The following is a 24,090-nucleotide window of genomic DNA, read 5'->3' as shown; positions in this document are numbered from 1 at the left end:
ATGTAAGGGACACACACTCCACGTGTCAACTTTGTGTGTAACTCTCTGCTAGTATTTATGCATGCCATGAACAATCATGGCTGTTAAGGACTCCAAATGAGGCACTGAAAACTCCTCAGAAAGGACAGCCTGTTTGTTTTTAAAACACGCTTTATTCCTTCATAGTTACATTTGGCAGTTGATCAACACTTTCCAAACACTGGCTCTAGATATGAGCATTGATCTGAGGATTAGACAAAATTGAAATAATACTGATTGCTAAAAACAAAGTTATGGTAAGAGTCTAGTGGACGGAAAATTTTCAATTCAGTGCTTTCTATGGATTGTTTACCTATGCTTGTTTGTAGGGTTTCTTTTAGACTCTCTCTCAACACAAACGTGAGGTGTGTGTGTTAGTAGGGGTCGTCTATGTTCTGTGTGAAGTGTTCTCCAGCGTACAGGCCATAGTGGAGTGTTTGTTGCTGGGCTGCAGCCCAGGCCATCTGCAAGCTGCTGAAGCGAGCAGACCATTCACCCTGGGGGTCTACCACCACCACTCCCCCCAGACCCCCCACCCTCTCCTTCATATAGGCCAGGGCCTCATCTGCTGCTGCCTCCGCGCTGCGCCCTGCAGGGGACACATATCAGGGAGGGAGGATGAATGGATGGATTGATGCATGGATGAGGTTATAAATGGATGGAGTTACTGAAGATTGCATGTCAATCATCAGTTTATCAATCAATCGTTTTTTTCATAAATTGTGTGTGTGTTACCTTGCTCCATGTGGAACAGGATGAGTCTAGCCAGAGTGACCTTCATGATGGCTTCACCATGGCCCGTGGGGGACACCGCTCCAACCCTGTTATCAGCATAACCCCCACACCCTGAAACACATACACACTGCTTTTCACACACTATAAGAGGGAAACATCTGCTACATGTATTGACTTTCATGTGGTCTTAAAGCCCGTTGGAATACTTGAAAAATCAGTCTTCCGTAATGAATTACCAATCTGACAAATGGATTGGTAGAAGTGGGGTGGAAACCTTAGCCAGGCTATCAAGGCTAGAATAGTTGTAACATGCCTGGTTGTCTGAGGGTGCAGTTTCCACTTTGAGCAACTAGATGGCGAGGTAAACAATAGAATAGACTACATTTACAGAATGCTCTTTACAGGCACCAGAAATAAAAGTTGCAAACAAACCGAGTATAAAAAAAAATGCCCTGCACCTTTAAGGGTATTTTATTGACAAGCCAGTCAGCCAATCACATCTTTGGGGCGCTCCCCTTGGGTGTCAGGTGTTTCCAAAAAAAGAGAGGGGAAAAGAATGTAATATGTCAACATATTGTGACAAGGAATCTATATGGAAAATACATTGTATTTGAAAAAAGTAATCAACGTAAACTGTTGTTTTGAGAAAATTGAAATTTCAACCACAGAATTATGATACCAATTTTCAACATAGACAAACCTTGTATACAATGTTGAATTTGTAACTTTGAAACAATGTCGGATCTTCAACACACCATTAGAAGAAAAAAAAACAACAGTAGGCTGGGCAGCACCTCCTACTGGAGAGTTGATCTACAACTATTCATTTGGTATCCTATCTAGGGATTTAAGCAAGCACTGCTTAGCTTTTATATTTCTAACTGACTACTACCAATGTGCCATCAGTGAGAATAATTATTGAGAGATCGCTTAATAACTAAATACTGTATATTAACGGTTGCATCGAAGTCATTCCAAAGGGTAGGTTTAACAGCAAATGAAATGCAACAATACAACAATGATGCTATTTAGGCCGACATAGCATTTGCAAAGTCATCAACAGCTATTGTTTCAAATCAACCCAGGGTTCAGCTAAAAATAGACAAATTACCAAAGCTTGAAACCCTAGGCCTGATTTGAAATGTAATCTTCAAGTTAATCATTAATACATTGCTCAAAAAAATAAAGGGAACACTTAAACAACACAATGTAACTAAGTCAATCACACTTCTGTGAAATCAAACTGTCCACTTAGGAAGCAACACTGATTGATAATACATTTCACATGCTGTTGTGCAAATGGAATAGACAACAGGTGGAAATTATAGGCAATTAGCAAGACACCCCCAATAAAGGAGTGGTTCTGCAGGTGGTGACCACAGACCAGTTCCTATGCTTCCTGGCTGATGTTTTGGTCACTTTTGAATGCTGGCGGTGCTTTCACTCTAGTGGTAGCATGAGACGGAGTCTACAACCCACACAAGTAGCTCAGGTAGTGCAGCTCATCCAGGATGGCACATCAATGCGAGCTGTGGCAAGAAGGTTTGCTGTGTCTGTCAGCGTAGTGTCCAGAGCATGGAGGTGCTACCAGGAGACAGGCCAGTACATCAGGAGACGTGGAGGAGGCCAACAACCCAGCAGCAGGACCGCTACCTCCGCCTTTGTGCAAGGAGGAGCACTGCCAGAGGCCTGCAAAATGACCTCCAGCAGGCCACAAATGTGCATGTGTCTGCTCAAACGGTCAGAAACAGACTCCATGAGGGTGGTATGAGGGCCCGACGTCCACAGGTGGGGGTTGTGCTTACAGCCCAACACCGTGCAGGACGTTTGGCATTTGCCAGAGAACACCAAGATTGGCAAATTCGCCACTGGCGCACGGTGCTCTTCACAGGTGAAAGCAGGTTCACACTGAGCACATGTGACAGACGTGACAGAGTCTGGAGACACCGTGGAGAACGTTCTGCTGCCTGCAACATCCTCCAGCATGACCGGTTTGGCGGTGGGCAGTCATGGTGTGGGGTGGCATTTCTTTGGGGGGCCGCACAGCCCTCCATGTGCTTGCCAGAGGTAGCCTGACTGCCATTAGGTACCGAGATGAGATCCTCAGACCCCTTGTGAGACCATATGCTGGTGCGGTTGGCCCTGGGTTCCTCCTAATGCAAGACAATGCTAGACCTCATGTGGCTGGAGTGTGTCAGCAGTTCCTGCAAGAGGAAGGCATTGATGCTATGGACTGGCCCACCCGTTCCCCAGACCTGAATCCAATTGAGCACATCTGGGACATCATGTCTCGCTCCATCCACCAACGCCACGTTGCACCACAGACTGTCCAAGAGTTGGCGGATTGCTTTAGTCCAGGTCTGGGAGGAGATCCCTCAGGAGACCATCCGCCACCTCATCAGGAGCATGCCCAGGCATTGTAGGGAGGTCATACAGGCACGTGGAGGCCACACACACTACTGAGCCTCATTTTGACTTGTTTTAAGGACATTACATCAAAGTTGGATCAGCCTGTAGTGTGGTTTTCCACTTTAATTTTGAGTGTGACTCCAAATCCAGACCTCCATGGGTTGATAAATTGGATTTCCATTGATTCTTTGTGTGATTTTGTTGTCAGCACATTCAACTATGTAAAGAAAAAAGTATTTAATAAGATTATTTCATTCTTTCAGATCTAGGATGTGTTATTTTAGTGTTCCCTTTATTTTTTTGAGCAGTGTATGTTGGATTTACATCAACATCTCAACCAAAAATCCAAGTTAAAGAATAGGACTAAATCAAGTCAAACTTTATTTAAAAGGGAATTTAAAGTTTGATTAGATTAAGTCCTATTCTTTAACTTTGGTTTTGGTTGAGATGGAGACGTGAATCCAACATATCGCTGCAGCTGTACATAGTCCATCTGTAAATTGCCCACCCAATCTACCTACCTCATCCCCATACTGTTTTTCTTTTATTTACTTTTCTGCTCTTTTGCACACCAGTATTTCTCCTTGCACATCATCATATGCTCATTTATCACTCCAGTGTTAAAACCTCTTGCCGCTCGGATGTTACACAATACATCATGTTACACAATACATGCATTTTTTGTTCGATAAAGTTCATATTTATATATAAAAACAGCATTTTACATCGGCGCGTGACGTTCAGAAAACATTTTCCCTCAAATACTGCCGGTGAATCAGCGCCACAATTTACAAAAATACTTGTCAAACATTGATACAAAATTAAACTGTCATTCAAAGAATTATAGATGAACATCTCCTTTATGCAAACGCTATGAAAGATTTCAAAAAAGCTTCACGAGGAAAGCACTCTTTGCAATAATCTGAGTACTGAGCTCAGAAAAATACACTAGGCTATGCAGATAGCCGCCATCTTGGAGTCATCTAAAACCATACATTGCTTTAGAAATATTCCCTTACCTTTAATCATCTTCATCAGAAGGAACTTCCAGGGATCACAGGTCCACAACAAATGTTGTTTTGTTCGATAAAGTCCATAATTTATGTCCAAATAACTCCTTGTTGTTCGTGCGTCCAGTAAGCTACTCCAAGTGTAGAAAGCGCGCGGAGGATGTCGCGACGAAAAGTAAAAAAAGTTGTATTTACGTTTGTTCAAACATGTCAAACGTTGTAAAACATCAATCTGTCGGGCCTTCAGAACGTGAAGATTCAATAATATTTAAACCGGACGGTTCCTGTGTCTTGAAAAAGGTTTTGAAACGGTTGGATCCACCCTCCTGAACGCGCTCCAAGAAGTGATGTCACCCCCTGCCTCAACAACTTCCCCTCCTTGTCATTCGGGCTCTGTTCATCGTAACAGCTTCAAACAACTTTGTAAAGACGGTCGACATCTAGTGGAAGCCGTAGGAAGTGCACAATTATTACTACGTCACTGTGTATTCAATAGGAAACGACTTTAAGAGAGCCCATGCATCCAGATTTCCACTTCCTGGTAGGATTTCTCTCAGGTTTTTGCTTGCCATATGAGTTCCGTTAAACTCAGACACCATTCAAACGGTTTTAGAAACTTCAGAGTGTTTTCTATCCAAATCTACTAATAATATGCATATCCTAACTTCTGAGTTTGAGTAGGAGGCAGTTTAATATGGGCACATATTTTTTCCGAAATTGTCAATACTGCCCCCTATCCTTAACCTGTTTAGGATAGGGGGCAGTATTTTCACGGCCGGATAAAAAACGTACCCAATTTAATCTGGTTATTACTCCTGCCCAGAAACTAGAATATGCATATAATTATTGGATTTGGATAGAAAACACCCTAAAGATTCTAAAACTGTTTGAATGGTGTCTGTGAGTATAACAGAACTCATATGGCAGGCCAAAACCTGAGAAGATTCTAAACAGGAAGTGCCCTCTCTGACCATTTCTTGGCCTTCTATAGCCTCTTTATGGAAAATAGAGGATCTCTGCTGTAACGTGACATTTTCTAAGGCTCCCATAGGCTCTCAGAAGGCGCCAGAACGGGGAATGATAACTCTGCAGTCCCTGGCTGAAAAACAGTAGCGCATTTGGATAGTGGTCGATGTGCACGTGCACATGAAGAGTCCATTTTACATTTTCAGTCTTTGAACGAAAACAATGTATCCCGGTGGGAATATTATCGCTATTTTACGAGAAAAATCACATAAAAATTGATTTTAAACAGCGTGTGACATGCTTCGAAGTACGGTAATGGAATATTTTGCATTTTTTGGTCACGAAATGCGCTTGCGCGTCACCCTTCGGATACTGACCTGAACACACGAACAAAACGGAGCTATTTGAATATAACTATGGATTATTTGGAACCAAAACAACATTTGTTGTTGAAGTAGAAGTCCTGGGAGTGCATTCTGACAAAGAACAGCAAAGGTAATCCAATTTTTCTTATAGTAAATCTGAGGCTGGTGAAGGTCAAACTTGGTGGGTGTCAAATTAGCTAGCCGTGATGGCCGGGCTATGTACTCAGAATATTGCAAAATGTGCTTTCGCCGAAAAGCTATTTTAAAATCTGACACCGCGATTGCATAAAGGAGTTCTGTATCTATAATTCTTAAAATAATTGTTATGTATTTTGTGAACGTTAATCATGAGTAATTTAGTAAATTCACCGGAAGTTTGCGGTGGCTATGCTAGTTCTGAACATCACATGCTAATGTAAAAAGCTGGTTTTTGATATAAATATGAACTTGATTGAACAAAACATGCATGTATTGTATAACAATGTCCTAGGAGTGTCATCTAATGAAGATCATCAAAGGTTAGTGTTGCATTTAGCTGTGGTTTTGGTTGTGACATATATGCTTGCTTTGAAAATGGCTGTGTGATTATTTTTGGCAGGGTACTCTCCTGACATAATCTAATGTTTTGCTTTCGCTGTAAAGCCTTTTTGAAATCGGACAATGTGGTTAGATTAACGAGAGTCTTGTCTTTAAAATGGTGTTAAAATAGTCATATGTTTCAGAAATTGAAGTTATAGCATTTGAGGTATTTGTATTTCGCGCCACAGGATTCCACTGGCTGTTGACTACGTCCCACCTTGCCCAGGGAGGTTAATCAAAATGTTTTAATAAAGTAGATCCACTATTGCTCTAATTGATTAATACAGCCGCCATTTACAAAGGTTAATTTAGGAGAGATGTGAATACAGCACTAATTTAGCTTTTATAAAAAATAAAAAAGGTAAGGATGCTACCCAGTGTTCTCACTATCGCCCCCTTTGATAAACACAGATATTAAACGGTTTTCCAAAATTATGTTGTGATGGAAATTCTCTTTGTGTGTATCAGATCGTATGTTCAGCACAATGCTGCTTTGTAATAACCTGTCTTGGTTGGGTTCATGCGAGTGACAGATTGACTACACAAAGGAGTAAACCACAGTATCACTCATAAGCAATTTGTCAGTACGCCCAGAACATTGATCTGGGAACTAAAAGGAGTAATGCAATATCTCAGTTTCAAGGTAAGAAGCCTGGTGTGTTATCAGTCAGTCACATGTAGGAACCAACCATGCTTATATGATTTGTTTGTGTAGAAGTATAATAGGACTGAAAGAGAACCTCCCCCTTTGGAGTTTCATCAGGCTTGTATTGAGTTAGTGAACCTCTCCGGTCATGATAATAAAGATTGCTTCATTTACTGTGATTTGAGTCCTTTGTGGTGAATTTCCACGACATTGTCGTCCCGTCTCGACACTTACTTACCAAAATTGGTCCACAAGGGCCAAAGCTGGATTGTTAAAAAACGCTTATACTCGGGTAACTTCCGTCCACTATTACATAGCTTAGATGCTTCATCAGAAACAACAGCTCCTTGGGCTGCATTCTCTCCATGCAGAAAAAGCTTTAAATAGACGAGAATGGTCATACAGTGCCTTCGGAAAGTATTCAGACCCCTTGACTTTTCCACATTTGTTATGTTTTAGACATTTTTGCAAATGTATTAAATAAAAACAGAAATACCTTATTTTACATAAGTATTCAGCCCCTTTGCAATGAGACTCACAATTTAACTCAGGTGCATCCTGTTTCCCTTGATTATCCTTGAGATGTTTCTACAACTTGACTGGAGTCCACCTGTGGTAAATTCAATTTATTGGACATGATTTGGAAAGGCACACACCTGTCTATTTAAGGTCCCACAGTTGACGGTGCATGTCAGAGCAAAAACCAAGCCACGAGGTCGAAGGAATTGTCCGTAGAGCTCAGAGACAGGATTGTGACGAGGCACAGATCTGTCTGTAGCATTGAAGGTCCCTAAGAACACAGTGGTCTCCATCATTCTTAAATGGAAGAAGTTTGGAACCACCAAAACTCTTCCTAAAGCTGGCCGCCTGGCCAAACTGCGCAATCAGGGGAGAAGGGCCTTGGTCAGGGAGGTGACCAAGAACCTGATGGTAACTCTGACAGAGCTCTAGAGTTCCTTTGTGGAGATGAGAGAACCTTCAAGAAGGAAAAACATCTCTGTAGCACTCCATCAATCAGGCCTTCATGGTAGAATGACCAGACGGAAGCCACTCCTCAGTAAAAGGCACATGACAACCCGCTTGGAGCTTTCCAAAAGGCACCTAATGACTAAGACCATGAGAAACAAGATTCTCTGGTCTGATAAAACCAAGATTTAACTTTTTGGCCTGAATGCCAAGCATCACATCTGGAGGAAACCTGGCACCATCCCTACGGTGGAGCACGGTGGCAGCATCATGCTGTGGGGATGTTTTTCAGCGTCAGGGACGGGGAGACTAGTCAGGATCGAAGCAAAGATGAATGGAGCAAAGTACAGAGAGATCCTTGATGAAAAACTGCTCCAGAGCAATCAGGACATCAGACTGGGGCGAATGTTCACCTTCAAACAGTACAACGACCCTAAGCACACAGCCAAGACAATCAAGGAGTGGCTTCGGGACAAGTCTCTGAATGTCCTTGAGTGGCCCAGACAGAGCCTGGAATTGAACCCAATCGAACATCTCTGGAGATACCTGAAAATGGCTGTGCAGCAACGCTCCGCATCCAACCTGACAGAGCTTGAGAGGATCTGTAGAGAAGAATGGGAGAAACTCCCCAAATACAGCTGTACCAAGCATGTAGCATCATACCCAAGAAGACTCGATGCTGTAATAGCTGCCAAAGGTGTTTCAACAAAGTACTGAGTAAAGGGTCTGAATATTATTAAATGTGATATTTCAGTTTGTTTTATTTTATATAAATTAGCAAACATTTCTAAAAACCTGTTTTTGCTTCGTCGTTATGGGGTATTATGTGTAGATTGGGGGGGGGGAAATGTAATCCATTTCAGAATAAGGCAGTAATGTAACAAAATGTGGAAAAAGTCACTGGGTGACTTTCTGAAGGCACTGTATCTCTGGTCTGTCTTGGAACATATGGGAATTGGCGCCAATTTCATTAATATGATTAAAATAATATATGCCAATCCCTAGCCATAGTTCTAACAGGCAATATCCGCTCTGCTCCTTTCAGAATCACTAGAAATAGCAGACAAGGCGATCCAATCTTGCCTGTGCTAATCGTATTATCCATGCAACCCCTGGCTGAGGCAATTCGCCAATCAAAGGAAATAACACCAATTTCCATCAAATCTACTGATCACTTCATCTCATTGCACACAGATTATATTTTACTATATCTAGACAATGCATCTCAATCGCTCCCAAACGCATTGATGACCATAGATTAATTTGACAGATTTTGATGAAGCTGAATTTAACCAAATCAGCACTACTGCCTCTCAACACCCAATGGAAGACTCCATCTCTACCAGTGGTGGTCAGTCACCTTATTTGTATTACAGCATATTGGATGACTCTCATTCATATTCCATTCACCCACTTCAATGTAACAGCGATAGGTTTAGACTACTACATGATACTCAAATTCTCCCTATACCCATCATGAGGTTGCTACAACCTAACCTATGAATAAAAGTTTACAACGTAGGTGCACACAGGTCGAGAGACACATTTGAGTGCGTCTCTCTACGCAGACATGCAGAGATGCGATTCGCCACCTGGTTATCAGAAGGGGGAAAGGAGAAGATTAATTGTGTGTCATCTGCGTAGCAATGATAGGAGAGACCATGTGAGGATATGACAGAGCCAAGTGACTTGGTGTATAGCGAGAATAGGAGAGGGCCTAGAACTGAACCCTGGGGGACACCAGTGGTGAGAGCACGTGGTGCGGAGACGGATTCTCGCCACGCCACCTGGTAGGAGCGACCTGTCAGGTAGGACGCAATCCAAGAGTGAGCCGCGCCGGAGATGCCCAACTCGGAGAGGGTGGAGAGGAGGATCGGATGGTTCACAGTATCAAAGGCAGCAGATAGGTCTAGAAGGATGAGAGCAGAGGAGAGAGAGTTAGCTTTAGCAGTGCGGAGAGCCTCCGTGACACAGAGAAGAGCAGTCTCAGTTGAATGACCAGTCTTGAAACCTGACTGATTTAGATCAAGAAGGTCATTCTGAGAGAGATAGCAAGAGAGCTGGCCAAGGACGGCACGCTCAAGAGTTTTGGAGAGAAAAGAAAGAAGGGATACTGGTCTGTAGTTGTTGACATCGGAGGGATCGAGTGTAGGTTTTTTGAGAAGGGGTGCAACTCTCGCTCTCTTGAAGACGGAAGGGACGTAGCCAGCGGTCAAGGATGAGTTGATGAGCGAGGTGAGAAGGTCTCCGAAAATGGTCTGAAGAAGAGAGGAGGGGATAGGGTCAAGCGGGCAGGTTGTTGGGCGGCCGGCCGTCACAAGTCGCAAGGTTTCATCTGGAGAGAGAGGGGAGAAAGAGGTCAAAGCATAGGGTAGGGCAACGTGAGCAGGACCAGCGGTGTCGTTTGACTTAACAAACGAGGATCAAATGTCGTCAACCTTCTTTTCAAAATGGTTGACAAAGTCATCCGCAGAGAGGGAGGAGGGGGAGGAGGATTCAGGAGGGAGGAGAAGGTGGCAAAGAGCTTCCTAGGGTTAGAGGCAGATGCTTGGAATTTAGAGTGGTAGAAAGTGGCTTTAGCAGCAGAAACAGAGGAAGAAAATGTAGAGAGGAGGGAGTGAAAAGATGCCAGGTCCGCAGGGAGGCTAGTTTTCCTCCATTTCCGCTCGGCTGCCCGGAGCCCTGTTCTGTGAGCTCGTAATGAGTCATCAAGCCACGGAGCAGGAGGGGAGGACCGAGCCGGCCGGGAGGATAGGGGACATAGAGAGTCAAAGGATGCAGAAAGGGAGGAGAGGAGGGTTGAGGAAGCAGAATCAGGAGATTGCTCTTCCTGCTCATCCTTCTCCAGACCAGAGGGAAGAGATGATAGGATGGAAAAGAAGAGAGTAGCAGGAGAGAGAGAGCAAAGGTTGTGACGGCGCAATACCATTTGAGTAGGAGCAGAGTGAGTAGTGTTGGAGGAGAGCGAGAGGGAAAAGGATACAAGGTAGTGGTCGGAGACTTGGAGGGGAGTTGCAGTGAGATTAGTAGAAGAACAGCATCTAGTAAAGATGAGGTCAACCGTATTGCCTGCCTTGTGAGTAGGGGGGGATGGTGAGAGGGTGAGGTCAAAAGAGGAGGAGTGGAAAGAAGGAGGCAGAGAGAAATGAGTCAAAGGTAGACGTAGGGAGGTTAAAGTCCCCCAGAACTGTGAGGGGTGAGCCCTCCTCAGGAAAGGAACTTATCAAGGCGTCAAGCTCATTGATGAACTCTCCAAGGGAACCTGGAGGGCGATAAATGATAAGGATGTTAAGCTTGAATGGGCTAGTGACTGTGACAGCATGGAATTCAAATGAGGAGATAGACAGATGGGTCAGGGGAGAAAGAGAGAATGTCCACTTGGGAGAGATGAGGATTCCAGTGCCACCACCCCGCTGACCAGATGCTCTCGGGGTATGCGAGAACACGTGGTCAGACGAGGAGTGAGCAGTAGGAGTAGCAGTATTTTCTGTGGTAATCCATGTTTCCGTCTGCGCCAAGAAGTCGAGGGACTGGAGGGTAGCATAGGCTGAGATGAACTCTGCCTTGTTGGCCGCAGACCAGCAGTTCCAGAGGCTGCCGGAGACCTGGAACTCCACGTGGGTCGTGTGCGCTGGGACCACCACGTTAGAGTGGCAGCGGCCACGCGGCGTGAGGCGTTTGTGTGGCCTGTGCAGAGAGGAGAGAACAGGGATAGACAGACACATAGTTGACAGGCTACAGGAGAGGCTACGCTAATGCAAAGGAGATTGGAATTAAAATTAACTAAACAACTGGGGAAGCGAGAGCACAGGGCCTCCCTCACTAACCATTCACTGAAACACTCATATAACTTTTCCATCTTCCACTTTAGAAATATAATTGATGTAAACTACAGTGGTTCAATGTTTCCAGGAATAGGCTCAAACTTAGTTTATTCAGCTAGACAACTTGGTAAAGTATTCTTCCGTGAAACCCACCCAGTGCACCTTGTCCTATGACGCCGTAGCTAACTAGCATGCTAGCATCCAATAACACACGGTTAGCACCAATACTTGGTTACAACAAACTACCAATGGATCATACGTGTCCGTGTCTATTTCCTTTCATAACACAGAAGTGATTAAACGTTGGCTAGCTAACACAAAGTCAGTCCTGCTAGCTACACAAGTGGACTACACGTCTCGAAAGTTCAGAAAGTTAAGCTTACGTTGCAAAAATCTTATTGACTAAAAAATGATACAGTACTGCAAGCTGCTAGAGTTGGCTAGCTAGCAATGGCTGCGTTTACCTTTATCTTTGATACAAAGACAACTATGTAGCTAGCTAACATTATACTAATCAAAACGTTCCGTTGTAATGTATTTAGTTTCTACAGTACTGCTAGTTGGTAAAGTTGTGTTGACGCCGTTTGGAAAACGGCGCGAACGAACGAATACAGCTGGCTAGCTAACCTTGTTAGTTTCTCAAAGCTACACCTTTATCCTTGATACAAAGACATCAAAGACAACTATGTAGCTAGCTAGCTAGCTAATCAAATCAAATCAAATCGTTCCGTTGTAATGTAATGAAATGTAATATTACCCGCGGAGCGAAGTACAGCACGACTACTCACGACTACTCATCATCTGGCAGTCCGACCGATGAATCTGGTCTTGGCGGATGCCAGGAGAACGCTACCTGCCCCAATGCATAGTACAACTGTAAAGTTTGGTGGAGGAAGAATAATGGTTTGGGGCTGTTTTTCATGGTTTGTGCTAGGCCCCTTAGTTCCAGTGAAGGGAAACATTAATGCTACACCATATAATGACATTCTAGACGATTCTGTGCTTCCAACTTTGTGGCAACAGTTTGGGGAAAGCCCTTTCCTGTTCCAGCATGACAATGCCGCAGTGCACAAAACGAGTTCCATACAGAAATGGTTTGTCGAGATCGGTGTGGAAGAACTTGACTGGCCTGCACAGAGCCCTGAACTCAACCCCATCGAACACATTTAGTATGAATTGGAAAGCCAACTGCAGAGGAGGAGGCTATTATAGCAGCAATGCCCATGATTTTGGAATGAGATGTTCGACGAGCAGGTGTCCACATACTTTTGGTCATGTAGTGTACATAAACAACTTTTGGAAAGCACCATATTCTGAGCTATCCGTTAAAGTATGGTCGACATATCTAATTGAATCTGAACAACCCTTTAACTGGAATACAATATGGAAAAATGTGACCTTGGCATCCCATAATCCGAACCATCAATTTATGGATTTTAAATTTAACACAGAGGAAAGTTTTACGATAAAATTGGCCCCAACTCCCAACTGTTCAGTGTGTTCCCTAAATCAGGTAGGCACATTCCAAGGGGAGTCCCCTGCAGTTAAATGCTTCTGGGGCAACGTTACAAAATGTATTTAAAAGTGCATTATTTTATACTGTATATTCAATGCTTTGCATCTAGTGTGTTACTTAACGATGATAGCCCCTTGAATCTCTCAATCTGAGAAGATTACTGCTGACAGGCAACATTGCTGCAAAATAAACAGGTCGATGGGAAATGGGTTGGGGTTATCTTTGTATGCATTTGTTAGTTTTTTTGTACATGTAACTTGTCTGAGATTTTTTTTTCTTTGAATGTAATCTCAACTGCAATCCAGGTCATTTGGTGGTGCTATTATATGGAGTTTAGTGATAACACATTAAGTTGTAATATTTGACATTGCATTCTTATTTGAACTTTGTTGCGCTTTTAAAAATGGTTGAAAGTGCAGTGATACCACATATTTAGATGACAACTAAACCAAAATCTGACATTGTTCTTCCATTAGAATTTGGTTGTGTTTTTAAATGGTTGAAAGCATAGTGATAACACATTGGCAATTCAATCTTCTGGTTGTCTTTTTGAGAGGGTGAACAAAGGTTGACATCTCATTGATCACTGCTCAACCAAATATTGCCCACATGTCCACGTTGAAATGAAGTGATGTGAAGGGCCTACAGGAGTACGAGATGATTGAATTGCCAATGTGGTATCACTATGCTTTCAACCATTTAAAAACACAACCAAATAATGCACTTTCTCCCCTCTCTCTCCAGATGAAATCTCGCGTCTTGTGACGGCCGGCCGCCCAACAACCTGCCCACTTGACCCTATCCCCTCCTCTCTTCTCCAGACCATTTCCGGAGACCTTCTCCCCTACCTCACCTCGCTCATCAACTCATCCTTGACCGCTGGCTACGTCCCTTCCGTCTTCAAGAGAGCGAGAGCTGCACCCCTTCTGAAAAAACCTACACTCGATCCCTCCGATGTCAACAACTACAGACCAGTATCCCTTCTTTCTTTTCTCTCCAAAACTCTTGAACGTGCCGTCCTTGGCCAGCTCTCTTGCTATCTCTCTCAGAATGACCTTCTTGATCCTAATCAGTCAGGTTTCAAGACTGGGCATTCAACTGAGACTGCTCTTCTCTGTGTCACGGAGGCTCTCCGCACTGCTAAAGCTAACTCTCTCTCCTCTGCTCTCATCCTTCTAGACCTATCTGCTGCCTTTGATACTGTGAACCATCAGATCCTCCTCTCCACCCTCTCCGAGCTGGGCATCTCCGGCGCGGCCCACGCTTGGATTGCGTCCTACCTGACAGGTCGCTCCTACCAGGTGGCGTGGCGAGAATCTGTCTCCGCACCACGTGCTCTCACCACTGGTGTCCCCCAGGGCTCTGTTCTAGGCCCTCTCCTATTCTCGCTATACACCAAGTCTCTTGGCTCTGTCATATCCTCACATGGTCTCTCCTATCATTGCTATGCAGACGACAAACAATTCATCTTCTCCTTTCCCACTTCTGACAACCAGGTGGCGAATCGCATCACTGCATGTCTGGCAGACATATCAGTGTGGATGACGGATCACCACCTCAAGCTGAACCTCGGCAAGACGGAGCTGCTCTTCCTCCCGGGGAAGGACTGCCCGTTCCATGATCTCGCCATCACGGTTGACAACTCCCTTGTGTCCTCCTCCCAGAGTGCAAAGAGCCTCGGCGTGACCCTGGACAACACCCTGTCGTTCTCCACTAACATCAAGCCGGTGACCCGATCCTGTAGGTTCATGCTCTACAACATTCGCAGAGTACGACCCTGCCTCACACAGGAAGCGGCGCAGGTCCTAAACCAGGCACTTGTCATCTCCCGCCTGGATTACTGCAACTCGCTGTTGGCTGGGCTCCCTGCCTGTCCCACTAAACCCCTACAACTCATCCAGAACGCCGCAGCCCGTCTGGTGTTCAACCTTCCCAAGTTCTCTCATGTCACCCCGCTCCTCCGCTCTCTCCACTGGCTTCCAGTTGAAGCTCGCATCCGCTACAAGACCATGGTGCTTGCCTACGGAGCTGTGAGGGGAACGGCACCTCCGTACCTTCAGGCTCTGATCAGGCCCTACACCCAAACAAGGGCACTGCGTTCATCCACCTCTGGCCTGCTCGCCTCCCTACCTCTGAGGAAGCACAGTTCCCGCTCAGCCCAGTCAAAACTGTTCGCTGCTCTGGCACCCCAATGGTGGAACAAGCTCCCTCACGACGCCAGGACAGCGGAGTCAATCACCACCTTCCCCCCCCTAAAAGATTTAGATGCACTATTGTAAAGTGGTTGTTCCACTGGATATTATAAGGTGAATGCACCAATTTGTAAGTCGCTCTGGATAAGAGCGTCTGCTAAATGTCTTAAATGTAAATGTAAAATGTCCTAGTCAAGTTAATGTGTGCCTCAGTTCAACTGTGAGTATTGTTTCTTTGTTGTGCCAACTTATTTATAAAACTGTGTTTGTGAAGTTCATGCATGCTTCCTACCTTTGTATATGGACCATATGTCCTAAATAACATTTGTTATAAAAGGTCATGTTAACGGACATTCTCATAGAACAGAAGGTATAAGATCTCCTAAACCTGTGTAAACCTCAGAACTTATTTTTGGCATTTATCCCTGTGTTGGGTTACCAACTCTACACTCAGCATATAGCAGGTGAGGGCTCAGAACGTTTCCAGGTAGCCCTTACATTTGTAAACTAGTGATCTATGAAACTCTTGACAGCGATTCACTTCTAAAGGCATGTCAGTGAATGGGGATATTTGGGTGAATTGCATAGCTGATCATTGATTGTTTACCAGCATCACTGATTAACATGAGAACATTTCTCACCATGAGACTCCACTTACCACTTCAATTACATGCAAGTAATAGATTGTTTAACCCCTGTTGTGTGTATGTGTGTAAATGTATGTGCATATGTTGTGTACGTACTGTATGCCTGTGCCTCTGTACTTTTATGAAACAATCTATGAGTGTGAGGTAGCAGTGTGTGTTGTTCAGACTGCTGGCTGTAATAATCTCCATAATGAAACATTAACCCAGCAGGTCGTGAGTGAGTGGCTCCACACCACCACACATTCCTCCACGTCTCAGAGGTCAGGGTTCACCAAGCCACTCAGCTTTCTGGATCACTGTTAAAGCTGCAGGTCTCTTCCTCATTTCTCCACTCCTCTCTTTCTGTCGCCTACTTCCTCTCCACATCTCTTTACCTCATATGACATAACATCAGATGTCTCACCGATACATGCTGTGTCCCCCACCCTGCCCTCCATCTTGTTCAGCATGCCACCGGTGGAGGTGGCACAGGCTATGTTCCCCTCTGCATCCACCGCCACCGCCCCTACCGTACCCATCTTCCCCCTGTGACAGACATACTTCAATTAAAAATGTCATTAACATCTATCATGCAATATTATCATGCCATGCTATGTTCTATCAGGTCCCACTATCATACATCTCATGTTACAATCCATTTCAATATCTATCTAATATATTCAACTCTATGGTATGAAATATCATGTCATGCTTTATCTTACATCTGGCACTCCACCGGGTTGGCATCAGCTGCCAGGTTCTTCTTCCAGCGCATACGGGCATACTCTGTGATCAGTGATTCCTCAGGCACCTCGGGTACACCCATCGCCCGGGCAAACTGACTGGCACCCTCTCCAGTCAGACACAGATGGCTCGTCTGCAATGGGTAACGGGCTCATTCAATGGGGAACAATGTTCAAGATGTAGAGAATATACTGTACCTCACTTGCTTACGCGTGAGAGAGCGCTGTGGGAAAGTGCGTCGGGTTTCAAAAAACAGATGAAGCAACACCTGACGGCACAATGCCTCTCCCCGATTTGACCTAGTTTGTGTGTATGCATTGATATGTAGGCTACGTGTGCCTTTAGATTTAAAAATCATTTGATGTAGTTCTGTCCTTGTCTATTAATATTCTGTACTGTCATTATCATGTTTCATGTGGACCCCAGGAAGAGTAGCTGCTGCTTTTGCAACAGCTAATGGGGATCCTAATAAAATACCAAACACCCTGAACTGCTGTATGATCAACACTTTGTCTAAGCAAATTGTGTGTGTGCACAGTACCTTGTCCATGACCAGTCTGGCCAGTTGGACAGGGTTGGCCACTTTTCTGACCGCAGAGACAGCTCCGCTGGCCAGATATCTCCCGTCCATCACGATGGCGTCCATCTCCACCTCGCCCTTAATGTTCAACACCGAGCCTAGCCCTGATGCATGCAGAGATACAAGAGGACTCAGAGACATGTCTTCAGATTATGGCGCCAACGGAGATGGCAGCATCGCGACTAGCGCTTAAGCAACTCCGCAGTATTTTGTTTGTTTATGTACCATCTTTTACTTTATTAGCTCAGGAATTGTTGTGAGCTAATAAAGCTAATAAACATACAGCCGGGAAGAACTATTGGATATTAGAGCGGCGGTAACTCACCAGAACTACCATCATTATGACCAAGATTACGACTTCCCTGGAGCAGATCCCTTGTTTACTCTCCCAAGAGCAATCAAACTTATTCCAGAGGCAGACCCAAAACAACGCCGGCGAAGGAGAGGTACTCGAGGCGGTCTTCTAGTCCGACTCAGGAAGCGTGCACACCATCCACCGCTCCCCAGTATTTTACTCGCTAATGTCCAATCTCTGGATAATAAAATATGCAAACTGGAAACCACATATCCTGAGGCTGCATTTATTGTAGCTGGGGATTTTAACAAAGCAAATTTGAGGAAAAGGCTCCCTAAATTCTATCAACATATTGATTGCTGTAATCGCGCTGCTAAAACCCTCGACCATTGCTATACTACCTTCCAGAATGCATATAAGGCCATCCCCCGCCCTCCATTCGGCAAATCGGACCACGATTCCATCTTGCTCCTCCCCTCCTATAGGCAAAAACTCATACAGGAAGCACCCGTGGTGAGGACTATTCAACATTGGTCTGACCAATCGGAATCCACGCTTCAAGAATGTTTTGACCACGCGGACTGGGATAAGTTTAGAGTAGCTTTAGAAAATAATATCGGCACATATACCGATATGGTGAATGAGTTTATCAGGAAGTGCATAAGACATGTTGTATCCACTGTGACTATTAAAACCTACCCCAACCAGAAACCGTGGATAGATGGGAGCATTCGTGCAAAACTGAAAGCACGAACCATTGCATTTAACCAGGGCAAGAAGACTGGGAATATGGAAGAATACACACAGTGTAGTTATTCCCTCCGCAAAGCAATCAAACAGTCCCAGTTCAATGGCTCCGACACCAGACGTATGTGGCAGGGTCTACAGGCAATCACGGATTATAAAAGGAAAACCAGCCACGTCGCGGACAACGACGTCTTGCTTCCGGACAGGCTGAACACCTTCTTCGCTCACTTTGAGGATAATACAGTGCCACCGATACGACCCGCTACCAAGGACTGTGGGTTCTCCTTAGCCGTGGCCGACGTAAGACATTTAAGCACGTTAACCCTCACAAGGCTGCTGGCCCAGACGGCATCCCTAGCCGCGTCCTCAGAGCATGCACAGACCAGCTGGCTGGTGTACCGAGAGATCCACAGACGATGCAATCGCCACAACACTGCACACTGCCCTATCCCATTTGGACAAGAGGCATACCTATGTAAGAATGTTGTTCATTGACTATAGCTAAGCATTCAACACCATAGTACCCTCCAAGCTCATCATCAAGCTCGAGGATCTGGGTCTGAAGCCCACCCTGTACAACTGGGTCCTGGACTTCCTGACGGGTCGCCCCCAGGTGGTGAAGGTAGTAAACAACACCTCTTCGCTGATCTTCAACACCGGGGCCTCACAAGGGACAGTGCTCAGCCCCTTCCTGTACTCCCTGTTCACCCATGACTGCGTGGCCAAGCACACCTCCAACGCTATCCTCAAGTTTGCAGACGACACAAAAGATGTAGGCTTGATTACCAACAATGATGAGACAGCCTACAAGGAGGAGGTGAGGGCTCTGGGAGTGTGGTGCCAGAAAAATAACCTCTCACTCAATGTCAACAAAACTAAGATGATCATGGGCTTCAGGAAACAGCAGAGGGAGCACCCCCTTATCCACATCGATGGGACCGCAGTGAAGATGGTGGAAAGCTTCAAGTTCCTCGGCATACACATCACTGACAAACTGAAATGGTCCACCCACACAGACAGTGTGGTGAAGAAGGCGCAACAACGTCTCTACAACTTTAGGTGGCTGAAGAAATTTGGCTTAACACCTAAAACACTCAAACTTTTACAGATGCACAATTGAGAGCATCCTGTCGGGCTGTATCACAACCGCAAAGCTCTCCAGAGGGTGGTACGGTCTGCCCAACGCATTACCGGGGGCAAACTTCCTGCCCTCCTGGACACCTACAGCACCCGATGCCAAAGGGTGGCCAAAAAGATCATCAAGGACATGAACCACCCGAGCCACTGCCTGTTTACCCCGCTATCATCCAGAAGGTGAGGTCAGTACAGGTGCATCAAAGCTGGTACCGAGAGACTGAAAAACAGTTTCTATCTCAAGGCCATCAGATTGTTAAACAGCCATCACTAGCACATCAGAGGGGGCTGCCTATAGACATAGATTAGGAATACCTGGCCACATTTAGAAATGGATCACTAGCCACTTTAATAATGTTCCATATGTAGCATTACTCATCTCATATCTATGAACTACACTCCACACTATTCTACGTTATCTTAGTGACTTTTAAAATTGTGTTTACATATTTCATCACCCATTTCATATACTGTATTCTATACTACACCACTGACTGTTAAACAGCCATCTCCAGCACATCAGAGGCTGCTGCCTATACACAGAGTAGGAATCCGTGGCCACTAAGGAAATGAAACACTAGCCACTTTAATAATGTCTCCGTATCTTGCATTACTCATCTCATATGTATAAACTGTACTCTTAGTCACTTTAATTGTTTGTAAATATTGCATCACCCAGCTCATATGTATACAGTTGAAGTCGGAAGTTTACATACACCATAGCCAAATACATTTCAACTCAGTTTTTCATAATTCCTGACATTTAATCCTAGTAAAAATTCCCTGTTTTAGGTCAGTTAAGATGACCATTTTATTTTAAGACTGAAATGTCAGAATAATAGTAGAGAGATTTATTTCAGCTTTTATTTCTTTCATCACATTCCCACTGGGTCAGAAGTTTACATACACTCAATTAGTATTTGGTAGCATTGCCTTTTAATTGTTTAACTTGGGTCGAACATTTTGGGTAGCCTTCCACAAGCTTCCCACTAGAAGTTGGGTGAATTTTGGCCCATTCCTCCTGACAGAGCTGATGTAACCGAGTCATGTTTGTAGGCCTCCTTGCTCGCACACGCTTTTTCAGTTCTGCCTACAAATTTTCTATGGGATTGAGGTCAGGGCTTTGTGATGGCCACTCTAATACCTTGACTTTGTTGTCCTTAAGCCATTTGTCCACAACTTTGGAAGTATGCTCGAGGTCATTGTCCATTTGGAAGGCCCATTTGCAACCATGCTTTAACTGCCTGACTGATGTCTTGAGCTGTTGCTTCAATATATCCACATAATTTTCCTCCTCATGATGCCATCTATTTTGTGAAGTGCTCCAGTCCCTCCTGCAGCAAAGCACCCCCACAACATGATGCTACCACCCCCATGCTTCATGGTTGGGATGGTGTTCTTCGGCTTGCAAGCCTCCCCCTTTTTCCTCCAAACATAATGATGGTCATTATGGCCAACTGTTCTATTTTTGTTTCATCAGACCAAAGGACATTTCTCCAGAAAGTACGATCTTTGTCCCCATGTGCAGTTGCAAACCGTAGTCTGGCTTTTTTAATGGTGGTTTTGGAGCAGTGGCTTCTTCCTTGCTGAGCGGCCTTTCAGGTTATGTCGATATAGGACTCGTTTTACTGTGGATATAAATACTTTTCTGCCCGTTTCCTCCAGCATCTTCACAAGGTCCTTTGCTGTTGTTCTGGGATTGATTTGCAGTTTTTGCAACAAAGTACGTTCATCTCTAGGAGACAGAACGTGTCTCCTTCCTGAGCGGTGTGACGGCTGCGTGGTCCCATGGTGTTTATACTTGCGTACTATTGTTTGTACAGATGAACGTGGTACCTTCAGGCGTTTGGAAATTGCTCCCAAGGATGAACCAGACTAGTGAGGTCTACAATTGTTTTTCTGAGGTCTTGGCTGATTTCTTTTGATTTTCCCAAGATGTCAAGCAAAGAGGCACTGAGTTTGAAGGTAGGCCTTGAAATACATCCACAGGTACACCTCCAATTGACTCAAATTATGTGAATTAGCCTATCAGAAGCTTCTAAAGCCATGACATAATTTTCTGGAATTTTCCAAGCTGTTTAAAGGCACAGTCAACTTAGTGTATGTAAACTTCTGACCCACTGGAATTGTGATACAGCGAATTATATGTTAAATAATCTGTCTGTAAACAATTGTTGGAAAAATGACTTGCGTCATGCAACTATAGTTTGTTAACAAGAAATTTGTGGAGTGGTTGAAAAATGAGTTTCAATGACTCCAACTTAAGTGTATGTAAACTTCCGACTTCAACTGTATACTGTACTCTATACTATGCCACTATCTTAGTCCAATGCCACTCTGACATATATGTATATCCATTCTTTACTTAAGATTTATGTGTATTTTGAGTGTATGTTGTGAAACTGTTAGATATTACTGCACTGTTGGAGCTAGAAGCACACACATTTCACTACACCTGCAATAACATCTGCTAAACACGTGTATGTGACCAATAAAATGTGATATCCTTTATCAACCTTTCTTTATCCAGGTTAGTGTCATTGACAGTAAAATCTGGTAGCACTTAATTTGATGGTACTGTTTCTACTGGTATTTACAACAACAACAAAAAAGTACAAGATAAATGAATAATTAATTGGTAATTCCATGTTAATATTGTGACCTGGCTAGGAAAGACTCCAGGCCCTAGTCATGGGTGTGTGTTTACCTGCGTTGTAGTGGTGGTCATTCTCCAGCAGAGTGACGGCCTCCACCACAGCATCCATGGCACTGCCCTGCCCCTGGAGTTTGGAGTATCCCCCCCTGACTGCAGCCCGGACCCCAGCACAAGACAGCTGCACACGCTTTTTAGGGATGTGCCCCGCTCCCCCATGGACCACCAACACAGGCAACATGTCTGCCAGTGAGGCCCGGGAGAGAGAGGTGGTAAGACAGTTACAGCGATTTAAAGAGGTTATACTAAAGAGGTTTGTGTTACACATAGGCTCATGGGGATGGCCACATAGTTTAAATGTCAATCTTGAAATGGAGGTGTCCTGATTTGCCCAGTGTCTAATAATAAGGACATCCTGGGTAGATGAACTAGTCACCACCAAAAAATCTGATTAAAACCATTGTTGGGTTAGAGTTGGGCAGGAACAAAAGCCAGCACTGTAGCTCATCACGACCAAGCGGTGGCCATTGGTGTACATCATACCCCCCATTTTGCCAGACTGACAGTTGTTTTGTTTGGTCAGGAAAAACTCCTGGCCCGTGCACACTTAAAAATAGTTTCCACAGGTCCCCCCATTAGCATTGAAAGGGCTCTTACGTTTGATATTATAGTGTAGCCTACTCGATATAATTTAAACCAGTTGTCAGCACAATTTGTGCAAAGGAATAATTGAATGAATCCGAAACGAATGAAGTTGGACTTTAATCTTAACACGACCAAATGCATTCATGCAGCGCCGCACAAATGAATATAGCAATGGACACGCATCAGAATGTGTGTGAAAAATAACACTATCCGATGTTGACATTATACACATGGAGATAGTATGCACTGATCATTTTTGCTGAGCAATTATTCTACTGTTTATATTTCTTTCTTACCAGATAATCGGTCGACGTTCAGTTCTCGACACCAGCGCTGTTATTAACATATGTACTAGTCTTCCGTCACCAGCACTTCCTCTTCTTCGATGAGGTTTAACGGCGCTTGGCAACCAATGAATGTTGCATCCCCGCCACCTACTAGACTGGAGTAAAACTCCCTTATACTCTGCTTGAAAATATAAGAATAAGAAAATACCCTACCATCTAACACTACACTCACAAACAAATAAAAATAACACCACCTACTCCACTATTTAAATATATTTAGTCCTAGCATAGACCAACAACCTGAAAGGGTGGGAACCACTTAACACACCCTGCAACTCTTCTGATGTCAAGTCTCGCACACCCAAATACCTCTATGCAGCTGCCACCACAACCTCTATTTTCTGTGACTTATGTTCCATCCCTGGAGTACAGTTGATAACCATTGCTATAAATGCTAAAAATCCAATCTTACTAAAACATATATCACTTGTTGGCCCATCCCTCTGTACTGATACAGATCTACTGTACCCTTAACCCATCTTCCTCTACTTTGTTCACTGCCTCAACATATGACATCTTCTGCACTACTCTAACCCTGGAAACCTCAACCTGCCTTTCTCGCACAGGATATTTCTGATTCCCAGCCCAATGAGCTCCTCTACAATTAACACATACCACTACTTTCCCCAATGCTACACATTCCTTTCTCTCATGCCCTTCTGCACACTTCTCACACCTAGGAACCCCTCTCCTGCACACTGCTGCTACATGCCCATAAGCTTGACACGTGTAACAACGTGTTCGGCAGAAAAGCTCGTACAGGATACCTTATATATCCTAACATCACTTTGTCGTGCAAAGAATCAACATCAAAACAAAAAAAACAGACATAGAATCTAAATTCTTGTTCTTATTATTATTGTTCATTATTAGGCCTTTTGCTTGGAACAACAATGTGTATCTTATGTTGTTTTTAAAATGCTACCAAGTGTTGCAAGGAAGCATTGTGTAAACCTAAATAAGAAACAGCCAAATGTTTCATTTTCAATCATCCCAGGTTACAGCGAAACTACTTAGCCTATGCAGCACCCCTAAATATTGCACATTTGTAGGGTGACAGATTCCTAAATCAATGGTGTTATAGGCCTGAACG

At 44.3% G+C, this 24,090-nt stretch overlaps 1 protein-coding gene across 1 annotated transcript; it reads right to left on the bottom strand.

The window, feature by feature from the left end:
* Nucleotides 1-132: 132 nt before the first annotated feature.
* On the bottom strand, nucleotides 133-23,087 carry asrgl1 (asparaginase and isoaspartyl peptidase 1). The gene is made up of 7 exons (XM_014154604.3): nucleotides 22,947-23,087; nucleotides 22,060-22,248; nucleotides 17,138-17,280; nucleotides 16,575-16,729; nucleotides 16,277-16,398; nucleotides 754-864; nucleotides 133-607 (listed from the first exon to the last, which is right to left on the bottom strand). The coding sequence occupies exons 2-7, from the start codon at nucleotides 22,244-22,246 to the stop codon at nucleotides 393-395; spliced, it is 933 nt and encodes a 310-aa protein (XP_014010079.1). The 5' UTR covers nucleotides 22,247-22,248; nucleotides 22,947-23,087; the 3' UTR covers nucleotides 133-392.
* Between the last annotated feature and the right edge of the window lie 1,003 nt (nucleotides 23,088-24,090).

This window comes from Salmo salar, chromosome 18 (genome assembly GCF_965601325.2).
Source record: "Salmo salar chromosome 18, fSalSal1, whole genome shotgun sequence".
Classification (NCBI taxonomy): Eukaryota; Metazoa; Chordata; class Actinopteri; order Salmoniformes; family Salmonidae; genus Salmo; species Salmo salar.
Note: the sequence above shows the minus strand (reverse complement) of the source record. Positions and strands in the feature narration are given on the sequence as shown.

What these genes read in the sequence shown, in the direction of transcription:
- asrgl1 (XM_014154604.3), bottom strand. Translation starts at nt 22,246, where the DNA reads ATGTTGCCTGTGTTGGTGGTCCATGGGGGAGCGGGGCACATCCCTAAA. An exon ending in TGACCACCACTACAACGCAG is followed by an intron (nt 17,281 to 22,059) that starts GTAAACACACAC and finishes TGCATGCATCAG; the next exon opens with GGCTAGGCTCGGTGTTGAAC. An exon ending in GGGGGACACAGCATGTATCG is followed by an intron (nt 865 to 16,276) that starts GTGAGACATCTG and finishes TATGTGTTTCAG; the next exon opens with GGTGTGGGGGTTATGCTGAT.